General features: G+C 38.5%; 1 protein-coding gene across 3 annotated transcripts in view; it reads left to right on the forward strand.

Annotated features, from left to right (window-relative positions):
* The window catches only part of COL8A1 (collagen type VIII alpha 1 chain), a 155,130-nt gene that overhangs the window by 134,649 nt on the left and 5,460 nt on the right, over positions 1–15,021 (forward strand). For all 3 annotated transcript variants that reach the window (XM_044251203.1, XM_044251204.1, XM_044251205.1), the window contains one exon: positions 12,283–12,613. In XM_044251203.1, the coding sequence (XP_044107138.1) occupies positions 12,283–12,613 (331 nt within the window). The remainder of the gene's footprint in view (positions 1–12,282; positions 12,614–15,021) is intronic.

A 15,021-nucleotide genomic window follows, 5' to 3' on the forward strand; every position in this document is an offset into this window, starting at 1 on the left:
AGTAGTGGATTTCAGAGGCGGTCCTCTGCATGGCTGACAATTTATCACAATTTGGTGTTTTAGGCTTAGCCCCAGCTTGAGAACTAAAAAAAAAAAAATTTTTTTTTAATTTAAATTCACTTTTGGGAACAGTCTTATGGAATGATCTCTGTGACTCTTGAACTGTGTAACAGAGAAAGAACAAATTCACATTTTTACTGACCAAGAAATTGTCGAGATTTTTTTTAGTTCTTTTACAGTTTGGAAATTTCCAGGGCTAAAGATCTCAACTCCAGTAGGGTTACTGTTTTGACTAGAAATTAGTTCAGGGTGGGTGTCGGGGGGCAATTTTGGAAGACGTTGATTAATTATTTTTATTTCCAAGTGCTGTTGATTTAATGTTTTGCCCATGTGGGATAGAAATTCTAGGGCTTGACTTTTAATATTAAGTCATTCAAGGTTATGTGGCTCAGGGCACTTTTAGCTAAATAAAACTTCAACACTTGAACCTCAAAAATAACCAGCTCAAAAATGAAAAAGAAAAGCCAATAATTGGCTGCCTCATACCCTGTACCTCTTGTCTTTAAACCCACAAAGACACATATGCACCACATAGTAATTTAATTAATAAATATTTCAGTATTATGGAAGATGGGAAAGGCTAGGATTTTGTTCCTTGGTTCAAGGAATTTTGTTTGTTTCACAGTTTTCTATAAAAATACCAAAATGAACTATCTACTGCCATAAAAGCCTGCTAATAAAAAGAAAATGCTAACACAGGATGTTGGCTTGCTCACTTAATCTTCTGGATATACTGATAGAGAAGTACTAAATGCCAATCAGAGTGGGACAGGGAAAAAAAAAAAAAGATATTTCCATACTTTTGCATCCTTCCTTGTAACCATTCTAGGGAAGTACTGGCAGAAACACCTATGGTGGTAAAGGGCTTTCTCTCCTGCTTCCAGGAAGCACACATGTTGGCTGGGAACTGAGCACAACGTTCTTTTTATTTCAACTTTCTCAATTTTCAGAACTTTCGCCAGAAGTTTTCATTGTAGAACAACCACTAACTCATTTGAGTTTCACATAACCTTTCAACCTTTCTTAAGAATAAGAATGCCGGGGTGGCTCAGCCGGTTAAGTGGCTGCCTTCAGCTCAAGTCATGATCCCAGGGTCCTGGGATCTAGTCCCACATCAGGCTCCTTGCTCAGAGGGGGGCGTGCTTCTCCCTCTGCCTCTGCAAACCACCCTGCCTGCTTGCTCTCTCTCTCTGGCAAATAAATAAATAAAGTCTTTTAAAAAAAGAAGATGCTGAAGAATAGGGAAGCATCTAGAAGGCATAAGAATTATAGAAGAGTAGAAAAGGCAAGAGCTTCTAATACATCAGTCTTTCTTAGAAAGCTGGAGTCCATAAGCAAGACATCTACTCCTCTCCTCCCTCCCACATCTAGAGGTTGTCTTAGGACCCCAAGCTCTTACACTTCAGCACCTAGATGGCCATTCAGGTCTATGTACTCCTGTCTTTTTGCCCAGCTTAGTTTAAACTTTCTATTCTCTACAACCTTAGATATTTCAGGAATGAGCATAATTTTATCAGTTTATTTTGTTCAGTTCATTTGTTACTTACTTACAAAAACCTACTTCAAACACAACTACTAAGTTTTAACTGTCCCTGTGACAAGGATATTGCTGAGCTCTGTTTGGTTGAAATTCACTCGTAATTCCATTGGTCTGAAGACGGGTTTCAGGGCGAGATCAAAGTGTTTGCAGTGAAAGGAAGCAAGAAAGCAAGAAAAAGGAAGGAAGGAAGGAAGGACGGTAAGAAGGAGAGGGAGAGAGAGAGAGGGAGAAAGAAAGAATAAGAGAGACAGAGAAAGAAAGAAAGAAAGGAGAGAAAAAAGAAAAAAAGTGTTTGCAGTGAACAAATGTTCCATGGAATTTTTATTTTGTATAATAGATCATAGCCATTTGCTCTAAATAGTAATTTTACAATGTCCAGTTTGATGGATTACATTAGATGAACCTTTCCCATACATTGTCCCTTGCAATGGCCTCAAAACAGCTTTAGTTCACATTGTATGATTGACATAAACGGTAGTAGTACAGAGAAGACAGAAAGATGCTCTCCAGAGTGCTCACCAGGCCTCTTTGGGACTCTGCCAGGAAGGAACTAACTTTGCTGCATATCACCAGACCCACAGGATGAGGAGGACCTTATTCTTGGGATGCTCTCATCACAGCCTACTTTACTACAGAACTGCCTTTAAGTTTTACATCTTCAGTTTTTCTTACAAAATGAGCATTATTCCTCCTAAACACATGACTATGTCACACTATTCACTGTCCACTTCTTCTTCCCAAGATGCATATTCTGTATTCATTTCTCGTTTCTCTGACAAGAGGCATACATCAATACTTGCTAAATGACTCCAAGGGAATTTCTGAGCTCACACACTGTAAGAAGTTTTGTTTTTGTTTTTGTTTTTTTAATCATTTGTAGCCACTTTTAAAAGATTTAAGTAAGCTTCAATTTTTATTCAACCTTTAAATATGTAAATATATATATATATATATATATATATATATATATATATATATATCAGGGCACCTGGGTGGCTCAGGGGATTAAAGCCTCCCAAGGGCCTAGGATGGAGCCCCGAATTGGGCTCTCTCTGCTCAGCGGGGAGCCTGCTTCCCCCTCTCTCTCTGCCTGCTTCTGTGCCTACTTGTGATCTCTCTCTGTCAAATAAATAAATAAAATCTTTAAAAATATATATAAATCATATTTTTATCCCTAAACTTTGTTTCTTATTGAGGTCCTTCTTTTTGTTTCTGGTCAGGTGTGGCTCATTTCATCAGAGGAATACTTACGGGGAGGGGGCATTACTCAAACTCTTCCTGTTCCATCTCCAACTGTAAGAAGGGAGAGAGAAATGTTGAAAGGTAAAGGAAGTGTGAGATTAATTAGCTTTATGACATCCAAAAGGCTTGAGCCTGTACATTCATGAAATCATTTATCTAGGAAGTATGGGTATGTATTTCATGTCCCCAGCTACCTTAGAATTTTAGAACTAGAGGAGACCTTGAAGTCATCTAGCCAGTGTTCCCATTCTGCAAATGAGGAAATTCATGCCTCAGCAGAATAGGTGCCTACATCAGAACTAGAATTTAGGTGCTCTATGCTCTCAGAACAATGCTTGGTCACGTTATGGGGAGAAAAGCAAAACAAGGCTAAAAAAGGAATCCACTTTAGAACTTTCTCTTTTAAGAATCCTCTCAAGTATTTTATAAACTATTTGGCAGATGACATGATTCCATTTAGAGAGACAACAGGAGTTAATTGCAGACTTCACATATGTGAACTATTATTTTAAGAAAAATATTCTCCAGACGTTTCCTACCTCCTTTGAGAATGGAAAAGAGGAAATGAGTTTAAAGTTCAGCAAGAAAGATCCCGATTAGATATTAAGAAAGGTAGGTCTATGAAATCCTACAGTTGGTTACTGGGGGATGTGGTGAAATTTCCTCTTCTGGAGAACTTGTGGAATGTGGGGATTGGTCTTTTGTTTCAGAGGGATTATGTGGGTGGCCCATTTCTAGAGGTGAGGACACAACTTAATGGACATCTCAAGTTCTGTAGGTCCCATGACATATGGTCTGCCAATAGCTAGTAGGTGAGCTTGTTTGCTGCTTTTGGTTATAGCAGATTCATCAGTGAAGCATTTAATTCAAGCTGTTTTATATTTGTATCAGTCCTGATAGATGTAAATGGGCAGATTAATTGAAACTAATGAGTGCTTATGGGATGATCTTACCCATGGCCTTCACTAATAGATTTATTTCTTTAGGACCTATCCTAGCATATTCACCTTGTTAGTGGCTTTCTAACTTCATGAATACCTTCCAAACTTGTGTCCTTAATCCAAAAAGAACAAAGGAAGGGATCCAGTCCAGAATCACATCCTATATAACAGAGAAAATCTTTCTTTCAGCTAAAAAGTCAGCCTTGGTATTTGGAGGACTAGATGGAGAAAAGTGACAGTATAGTTAGATCTGTACCTTGTAAAACAAAGTAAAAAAAAATTGTTAGCTAATATTTTGAGTGACAGCTCCTTAAAATAATCAAATACGAAGTTAAAAATTTTAACTCAGATTCTAATGTCTCCAATTTCAGTAAAATGGTCAATTTTATAAATACAGGACAGGAAGATTTCATTTGAGTTTAACATTAAAAAATCTTAGTAAGTGGACATAATAACAACAATAACATAAAAGCGTAAGTAAAAACATAATAACAATGTATTTGAAGTATTATCACGGTGCTGGCATAAAGACAGTGCTCAAAAACATAGCTAATATTATTACAACTTTTATGTTCATTGGCCTGACTCACCTAGCCATCCTCTGGTTCTGGTTTTCTGATATTCAGTCACCAATTTTACCCTTGTCACCCTGGAGCAGCACTGAACCATTCTTCCACCTAACTCCCCAAAATCCATCCCCACAAAAGAATTAGGTTTTCTTCAGAACAATTAGGGTTTCTTCATCTCTGAGGATATAAAGGAGGGGATTTACAATCCATAGCCTATAATAAACATAAAAAGCTTGTCTGAAACGAGTTTTTCTTTTCTTAACTGCTCCTCTACTGGCGATCTCCTTTTCTGGCACTCTCCTCCATATTGCAATCAACTCTGCTCACATTTAATCTCCTCCAGAATCCCCCAGAATTTCTCCATCCTCTTTTAGAGCTGCTTCCTTCAAAACCCAGGGGCCAGCCCACTCAAGCACAGAAGACTCAGTTTCTATAGTAAAATGGGTTTCAGAGAACATAACCTCAACAAATAATAACCATCTACCTCCTTACCTAACCTCTCCTGCTTTGTTTTTCTCCATACTATCCAATGCTGCCTATATTTAGGTTTTTGATTTTTTTGCGTGTCCCAATCAAAGCATAATTCTCAAAATGTTAAAAACACAATTCTCATTCACAAATGAACATGTCAAAGTTTTATTTAACATGATGACAAAGTGGGTTTGAAATAAAATATTATAAACCTGGGTTTTTTTTACTGTAATGAGCTTGTGAAAAAGAATGCTGAGATAAGGCTAAGTTAGATAAAATATTGGTTAACATAGTAAAGGGCAGTAGAACCAAATCCTGGTCAACATAGTTTAGAGTTAATATCTGTAATGCTAATCAATTATGCAATAAAGTTCCATATCCCTAAGATGATCCTAAGGTAGGCTTATTGGCATGATATTAAAAGGTCATGTAATCATTCCTTTTTTGCCTTAGCCAATTTGGTGATGTATTTTTAATGTTCCTTTCCCAGCTCCCACTAAAAGTAAGGCACATGTGCACTGCCATTCTGAATCAGCTGCTCAGGTAATAAAAATAACAGAAATTGTATGACATGGGGCGCCTGTGTGGCTCAGTCAGTTAAGTGACTGACTCTTAGTTTTGGCTCAGGTCATGAGGTAGAGCTCCACATTCGTTTCCATGCTCAGCAGGGAGTCTGCTTGAGATTCTCCCCTTTTCTACCCTTATGCCCCTTCTCTATTTGTGCTCTTTCTCTCTCCAAAATAATCAAATCTTAAAAAAAAAAAAAGTTGCACATGATAATAGGTTGCTTTATGAATGTTTCTACCATTATTAATATTCAAGTTGGAAATATGAGGGCTTTCTGTCAGCAACTGTTGTATACAGGATTCTAAATACAGAGTGAGGCTGAAGGAGATGTTTTCTAACACACCTATCAATACCAAGAGTTTTGACTGTCAAGCTCTTTCAATAAATATTGAGAAAATCCAAAGAATATCACATATTTTCCTTGTCCTCAGGAAGTTTGCAATCATGCTGGGGTCCTGTGGACAAAAAAAAAAAAAAAAAAGGAAAAAAACACACTGTTGATGAGCTGCATTTAACTTTTGTTGAATTTTCAGTAGGACAAGTAAGATAATGATGGTTAAGGTGGGGAAGACTTCACAGAAGAGGTAGGAATTAGGTTGCTCTAGAGGAATGGTTGGTGACATGGGCTGAGTTTTGTCCCCCTCATTCCTATATTGTAGTCCTAACCCCTAGTACATCCAAATGTGACTGTATTTGTTTTTGTTTTTGTTTTTCAAGATTTTATTTATTTATTTGACAGACAGAGAGGCAGAGAGAGAGGAAGGGAAGCAAGATCCCGGCCAAGCAGAGAGCCCGATTCAGGGCTCGATCCCAGGCCCCTGGGATCATGACCTAAGCCAAAGGCAGAGGCTTTAACCCACTGAGCCACCCAGGCACCCCACGTATTTGAAGAGATGTTTTTTAAAAGAGGAAATCAAGTTAAAATGTGGTCAGCAGGAGAGGCCCTGACTGAACATGACTGGTGTCCTTATGAAGGAAAGATCATGTGAAGATCATGGGAAGACATGGAGAGAAGATGGCCATCTACAAGCCAAGGAGAGAGGTCTCAGAAGAAACCCACCATGCCAACATCTTGTTCTCTGATTTTTAGTCTCCACAACTGGGGGAAAACAAATTTTTGTTGTTTAAACCACCCAGTCTAAGATACTTGGTTATGACAGCCCCAGCAATCCTATACAATAGGGTTGAAATCTGGAGAAAGATTAAAAAGAAAAAAAGAAATCTCAGGGGAAAAAAGAATACAATAGAGAAGTCAAAATGAGGATAGCTGAAGATGAAGAATTAAGTTTTGAAACAATGGTTTACATTAGTGAAGGGCACCTGTAACTACCATTTTGATAAATAGGACTTTCTGGGGGTTTTTAGTCTTGTGTCTTGAAAGACAAATAAGCCTCCCAACTTTCACATCTTTAACCAAAATTTGCTTTCTCAGAGATGTCTTCCACCACCCTTTCCAAAACAGCGTCTTCTACCTTGAGTCATTTTTGAACCCTTCCCCCTGCTTTGTCTATTTCACAGCACTCAAATCTAAAATTGAAAAATTTATCTTCAAGTTGTTTATTATTGCCTGTCTCCCAACACTGGAATGTGAGTTCAACTAATTCACTCCTTTCTCTAGTACCCCTCACGGTAACAATTAATAGGCACTCCTTACATATCTATGCCTAATGAATGAATTGCTCCGAGAAATGCAAACAGGACAGAACTTTCTTTAAGAGGCATGAGAAATCCAAGAAGACAATTCTGGTGAATATTGCAGGGGTAGTATTCTGTCTGACTGCCCCTTGCTTCAGGAGCGATAAATCTGAGGATGTGAGAAACCATAAATCCTGCGTGAAGGGCTGCCCAGCAACAGATGAAAGAAGCTTGTTCACAACACACACACACACACACACACACACACAGGCACACACACACACACGTGCGGATATGCACACAGTGGTAGCACCATGTGAAAGGGAAAGTTGGACTTAGGGCAAGAACTGAAGGTTCAAATACTTAAACATTCTTTTGCACAGCAAGCCAAAATCTCACAGGGATAAATGTACAAATAAAATGCTGAGGAGCGTCTAAAATAATATATATCACATTATTCTGTTATATACATTACAGGTCACATGAGGAAACTGAAACTCTCTGCAGCCCTTCCCAAATACAGGGAACCATTTAGGGCTGTTCAAAATGATTAGGATTGGCGATTCTGACACCAGAATGAATAACTGCCTTGGTTCAGCTGTTCTTTTTTGCCATTTTTAACAAGTACATTTTAATGGCCATTATTGTTTTATTCATGTTAGGTTTATCATTACTGCAGTTAACCTCACATTTATTTTGGCTAGTATCCTTCTTTGAAAGTCTTTGACATTTCAGTTGGTTTTGATTTGTCTTTTTGGTCACAATCCATTAATAATAACTTAAATTTGAATGGTGCTTTTCAGCTTACAAAAAAATTCATATTATCATTCGTGTCCTTGAACAGCTCTGTGGGAGAGGCTGAGATGGTCATTTCTTTTTTTATAGTTGCTCTTTTATAGGGAAGGAAACTGAGGCTTAGTAAAGATAAGGGACTTGCCCCAAGTCGTAGACACAGTGAATGGCAGCACTACAACTCAGCTCCAGGTCTTTGGTTTCTTCTACATAATGACATGAAACCCATCACTGGTTGGGCTGACTGGCAAAGATCCACTGTCCACACACATTATGTATGTTTATGTTCATGCGTAGTCAAGTGCGCACGTGCTCACAAACACACATGCATGTTATCAAATAGAAATCTAAGAAAACAGTGACTGGAACAGCAACTAGAACACAAATCTAAGAAAACAGCATTATTCTGTTGCGCATCCCCAGAAAAAGGAAAAAGAGGCAAGAAAACCCATTACCACCATTTCTCCCAGCAGAAATTCCAAGGCTCCTTCCCCCCACCAGGTGTTTGTATAGCATTAAACAAATCTGATGTTCTTTTGGGTGATTTGGGGAGAACCACCACACCACTCTGACCACCAAAAATATCCTCAGAGACAAGAGGGAAATTAGTAAGGATAAGTCAAGCGGTAAATTCTAACCAGGGCCCCTATATAAATACTCAAGTTGAAACTGAACAAAGTTTATTTAAATAAAGAGCCAAAGAAATGGCAGATGGCAGACCAAAGGAGGTGGTTTTCAGGAGAAAAAGGCCAAGCCTGCAAGAGGAAATAATTGTAGTAAAGTAGGATCCCACTGGGCCATTGGTATTCAACTGGTTTTCTTCCCAGGCATTTCACTTCCTTCCAGTTTTCCAATGTTTCATTAGATTGTCCTGGTTTAAAGATTATTAAGTATAATCCAACACATTCACGGAACTGATGGAAAGGTGAAGAGCCAAACATGCTGGTTTATTCTTAAAGACATCTCCCCAAGTTCAGGATTTAGTAATTAAATTCCGTCATCCCCAAAGATAGAATTAAGTCCCAGCTTAGACATCACCAGGTATCACCATACATTTCTGGTCTGGGTTAGCATGTTCAGCTCTCTAGTGACTGCCTTAGACACTGAATGTTAAGGACGTTAGAGAACAGCCGAGTCTTACTTTTAACAAATAAGAAAGTTGAAGGGATCTGTTCAGATACATAAAACTGAGAAATAAGGTCTGAAGTTCCAGTTTTCTGAGTGGACAAAGAAAAGAATAGTGATATGTATAGTATACTGTAATTTGTGTCCTAAAGGTGTGTGTAGTATATATGCATATTCTTAGAACAACTCCAGAAACATATGAGGAAAATGGGAAAAGCTGTTACTTCCAACAGAAGGGATTTAAGCCACTAGATGGAAGTGGGTGGGAAATTTACTTTTGTTGTGGATATCCCTTGCTACTCATTAATAGTTTATACATCTGTCATGCCTACTAAAAAAGTATAACCTCTGTGGGGGCAAGGCCCATTGACCATTTTATATGTATCTTTGTAGTCCCTGGATGGGTTTAGCATTGTGTTTGGTAAGTAGTTAATAAATTTATCATTGAGTACTTACACATGTTCTTCTTTTCCCATCTAAAGTAAAACTGGTCCATATACACTATGGAGTATTATGCCTCCATCAGAAAGGATGAATACCCAACTTTTGTAGCAACATGGACGGGACTGGAAGAGATTATGCTGAGTGAAATAAGTCAAGCAGAGAGAGTCAATTATCATATGGTTTCACTTATTTGTGGAGCATAACAAATAGCATGGAGGACAAGGGGCGTTAGAGAGGAGAAGGAATTTGGGTAAATTGGAAGGGGAGGTGAACCATGAGAGACTATGGACTCTGAAAAACAGTCTGAGGGGTTTGAAGTGGCGGGGGGGTGGGAGGTTGGGGTACCAGGTGGTGGGTATTATAGAGGGCACAGCTTGCATGGAGCACTGGGTGTGGTGAGAAAATAATGAATACTGTTTTCCTGAAAATAAATAAATTGGAAAAAAAAAGTTAAGGAATATTCAAGTCAAATAAAATACCTGCAAAATTCAAAAAAAAATAAAGTAAAACTGACTATTACCAACTATAAATCAATACTAATTTTGTAGCTCTTTCCAAATGGTTTATAGTAATTATTCTTAGAAAATAACTGCTTTCTATCTCCTCCCATTTACCAACACATGTATTATTTCGAGCACATTTGAATCAAACAGTTCTTGAAACTATTCTGATTTATGAAATGGAGAACATTTTATAAATCATTTTGCTGACAGATGTTTTGGGGGAAAATGACTAGTTAGTATACTGAGAAAAATTGTAAAGCAGTGACTTTTGTGGTAGAGATTCCATTAAATATTTTCTTAGGTGCTTTTTATTAACCAATCCTTCTTATTTTTTTTTTTAAAGATTTTATTTATTTATTTGACAGACAGAGATCACAAGCAGGCAGAGAGGCAGGCAGAGAGAGAGGAAGGGAGGCAGGCTCCCCACTGAGTAGAGAGCCCGACGCAGGGCTCGATCCCAGGGCTCTGAGACCACGACCCGAGCTGAAGATAGAGGCTTTAACCCACTGAGCCACCCAGGCGCCCCTTAACCAATTCTTCTGTAGCCTGTTCACACTCTTTTTTTTTTTTTTTTAAAGATTTTATTTATTTATTTCAGAGAGAGACAATGAGAGAGAACATGAGCGAGGAGAAGGTCAGAGGGAGAAGCAGACTCCCCATGGAGCTGGGAGCCCGATATGGGACTCGATCCTAGGACTCCAGGATCATGACCTGAGCCGAAGGCAGTCGTCCAACCAACTGAGCCACCCAGGCGCCCCCAACCCTGTTCACACTCTTGGCATTACTCTTGAATAGGATGTTGCAAAGTCAACACATATTTTCTAAGAAGTGGAAAACTATGATCCAGAATTAAGTAAGACAGAAGCAAAAAAAAAAACCAAACTCACAGAATGGAAATTAAAGTTATTTAGAGATAGGAGTTTATTCAAAGTTCTTACATTAAAAATTGCGAAAACCTTGCCATTTCTTTCTCCAGCATAATCATGACACTCCACTGAGGATTCAGATTTTCATCAAGACCTTTCAAAAGGTGTGGGAAGCGCCTTACAATGCCCAGTACCCAGGAGAACAGACTTCAATATGTGCCACACTTGCCCTCTAGTGGGCCTTTGTGGGCATTGCAGTTCCCTGGGTTTTTGGGTTTTCAGCCAGAGGTCTTTTTGGGGTGTTTTTTTAATAAACATAAGCCCCAATAATATTTATTCCATTAACTGTTAAATTGAAAAGGATGCTGTTAAAGGGATTTTCCAGTTTATTCTCATGAGTGGCTAAATATCGTTGTTTTATTTACACAACTAGTTTGCCTTGTAAACTTTCTTTCGTAAAAGTTTTTTTCGTAAAAGAAAAACTTCAGTGCACTCCAGGTCCAATTAGGCAAATTCCAAATTAACGACTTTATAGTATTTAAGTAGAACAAAATGGCATTCCATTATGTGAGTAATTATAATAGTGATTTTTTAAATATTTTGGGACTGTCACATGAGGTACCTTCCTTCCAATTCAGAAGACTTGTGCAGTTTTCATTATTGTTGTTTGCTCGCTATTTAACACTTACATTAATTTGTGACCACACCAAAGCAAAGGACAGATGAAAAATCTCAGCCTATCAATTACTGTTTCCACTTAGAATAGAATTTCGGCACGTACTAACAAATTCCAACTTACCACCAAGTTTGCCTCCTTTTGGCCAACGTAACCTAACTATTAGGAATAAGTTTAGTGTAAATGTGTGACACTCAAAATAACAGTGATTTAAAGATGATGATAAACCTTTAGCTCTTTATTGTGTAAACAAATTTCAAACCTAAGAATTAATAGGGGCCTTCATGTTCAGCAAAGGCTGAGGTTTATTCTAGCTTGTTACTAAACCATGCGCAGTACATGAATTTCACTTCCTGGTCCATGGTTTCTGATCTGTTTCCAGGTAACATATCCACACAGCAGCCAGCAGCAAGGAAGAGGAAAAACAGGGCCACTCTTCTTTAGGATCCTTCTTGGAAGTTGTACCCATTACAACTACATTCAATTGGACAGAACTTTTTCACATCACCACACCCGGCTAAAATGTCTTTATTCTGGGTTGCTCTGTTCCAGCTAAAAAATCAAGAGTTCCAATACTATGGAAGAAAGCAGAATTGCTATCTGGGGACACACAGCAGTATTTCCCACAGTTTATAATCCTACTGATTGCCTTCATTTGACAGTTCCTACTCTTTTCTGTTTTTTGCATGTTTTCTACTGAGAGGTAACACCGTCCTCCTTTTCGTTTGTCTTCCACAGGGGACGTTCTGATGATAAAAATTGTTTCCTTTTTCTCCCTCTTCTTTCTCTAAGTAAACTTGTCACTTGGCCTGCCAGTTTTCACCATGTTGGTGCATTCATTCCTTCCACAGGCGATGGCTGTACCACCTGGCCCTCTGCAGCTGCTGGGAGTGCTGCTTACCATTTCCCTGGGCTCCATCAGGCTCATTCAGGCTGGCGCTTACTATGGGATCAAGCCGCTGCCACCACAAATTCCTCCTCAGATCCCACCACAAATTCCACAATACCAGCCTCTGGGCCAGCAAGTACCTCACATGCCTTTGGGCAAAGATGGCCTTAGCATGGGCAAGGAGCTGCCCCACATGCAGTATGGCAAAGAGTATCCACATCTACCCCAATATATGAAGGAAATTCAGCCAGTGCCAAGAATGGGCAAGGAAGCAGCACCTAAGAAAGGCAAAGGTAACATCATATTCCTGTCCTGTTAGGAAACACCAGTTTTCCAAAATCTGAAACTATAAGATCAGGGGGGGAAGCTAAATTTTAGAAATTTTTATTTTGGAAAGTGTTACTGACATTCACTGTTTATGGTGCCCTCAACTCTATCCTTGAAAAGTTCAAGACTCAAAAATACAAACAAAATTACTATTTTATGTTGTGCTTTATTATTTTAACAGCATTAAATGGCACAAAACAAATTTTTACTCCCTTATTCATTATCTCTTCCAACATTTCGCAACTATTTAATGAGCATCTATTTTTGTGTCAGAAGCTGGGCCAGATGCTGGGGAATTAAAGCAGGCAGGGGTGGGGGCAGTGACAAGCCTACAGGAAGCTGCTGGAAGGTGCAGAGAGCAGGAGTGCTCTGGCCTCTTCCAAACTTGTCTTCCCTGACCGTGAGGGAAACCAATCCAGATTCACTCCCTCTCACTGACACTCACGCAAAAAGGCTCTGCTTAAGATGGTTAAAACTAGAGATGGACAGGTTATCAATGAAATTTTCTCAGCAACACGCACGATGCCCTCGAGTGAAAATCGCACATGACTCAGTGCAGCAATATATTATCAGCAAGAATTAAACAAAAAACAAAAAACAAAAAACAAAAAAAACGATGGACATTGGGGAGGGTATGTGCTATGGTGAGTGCTGTGAAGTATACTGTAAACCTGACGATTCACAGACCTGTACCCCTGGGGCTAATAATACATTATATGTTTATAAAAAAATTTTTAAAAACTATAAAAAAGAAAAAAGAAATCCACTATCTTAAAGAAACAGCTTTCAAATGCTTTTCTGCGGTTTTTCAAGACCACAAGATTTGAAATAGGAATAAATTCTAGTTCTTAAGAACCAACAGCCTTAAAAGATTTCAAGGAAAGTTTACAGCATCATCTAGTGTACAAAGAAAAACTTGTGCTAGAATACCTTTTAAAAAGTATCTTTGAATACCATTAAAACTGCGTTTTCCCCAACAAGTACCTGGCTGACTTGCTTCTGCTTCAATAAATAACTTTGGAAAACTCAAAATTAAAAAAAAGTGACTAGTCAGACTTCTTTAATGGGAGAGTAATGTTGTTAAAGACCTACTATGTTAGGAATATATAAATATAAATGTAAATATAAATATATATATATATGTATATATGAATGAAAGCACTTTGTGAACCAGGTGCTGGACAAATGCCAGTGTTTTTAAGAGTGCTTTCATTAAGCTACTACACTTATTAACCAATAAACTGAGAGGAGACCATGAAGGGTAAGGACTGAATGTAGAGATGACAATTTTTCCCACTGTCTTCTAGCCATATTCACTAGTTATTCAACACCTACAAAATGCTTATCACTGTGAGAGACACTTTCTTAAAACTTCATGAGGTTCATCTGGATTCCTAAGAAACTTAGCATTTGTAGGAAAGGAATTGCATCAACATAGCAATTCCCTTTGAGGAGGTAGAGGCCATTCCTACTGGTCCCTAAAAAGGCAGGAACTCTAGGTCTGGGGTACTAGTGAATTTGGTGTTAAGAGGCTTAGAGGCCAGAAATGAAAGACCTGGAAATAACATAATACTGTATGTAAACCATATTTCAATTAAAAAAAAAAAAAAGAACACCTCTCTGAAACTAGTTGTCTTCGTCAGTAAAGTAAGATTTGTTGAGAAAATCAATGGCATGGGTAATTAAAAATGTTAAGTAAATATTAAAGCATCCTAAAAACTTTTGAGTTGCTAGAGCTGGTCATTCAGAAAACCCTAGCTAAGAACAGAGAACATGCCAGGCCTGTGCTGGACACCCAGGACTCCTGATGAGGAAGACACGACCCTGCTCTAGATGCTTTTGATATCGTAGTATGTCCTACACACTGCTTAGAAATAATATGCTGTTATCGTACTAGACTATCTACTTAGCATAAATGAAGTATTCCCAATTTGCTTCTCTTCGGGAGCTGATATTCCACTTAGGGGATTATCTCAGCCATTTGTTTCCCTTCCTTTCTTGGGGGCCCTGCCTGACTTTTGGCACTTCCTGTACTTATTCTGATGGGTACCAGACTGCAACCGTAGAATTTGCTAAGAATATGAGTTCTACAGTCTATTTAGCTCAGTGAGAAAGGGAATGGTCAGGATTAAGAAGTGACCACAGGTTAACATAAAACTTTGAGACTGTAAATTTCATTTATGTTTCATTTCAGCAGCATAGAACATCCGGAGTTGTGTTGCTCTGAAAGGCACAGTATAATCATCGTAACAGATATTGAAAACAATTTGTGAAAGCATAACGTCTTTCACATCTATTATCTAATCTTGTAGTTGCACTGTATTGCATGTGGGGACGAGCAGAAGGAGAGGGAGAGAGAATCTCAAGCAAACTC

This window comes from Neovison vison, chromosome 6 (genome assembly GCF_020171115.1).
Source record: "Neovison vison isolate M4711 chromosome 6, ASM_NN_V1, whole genome shotgun sequence".
Taxonomy (NCBI): Eukaryota; Metazoa; Chordata; class Mammalia; order Carnivora; family Mustelidae; genus Neogale; species Neogale vison.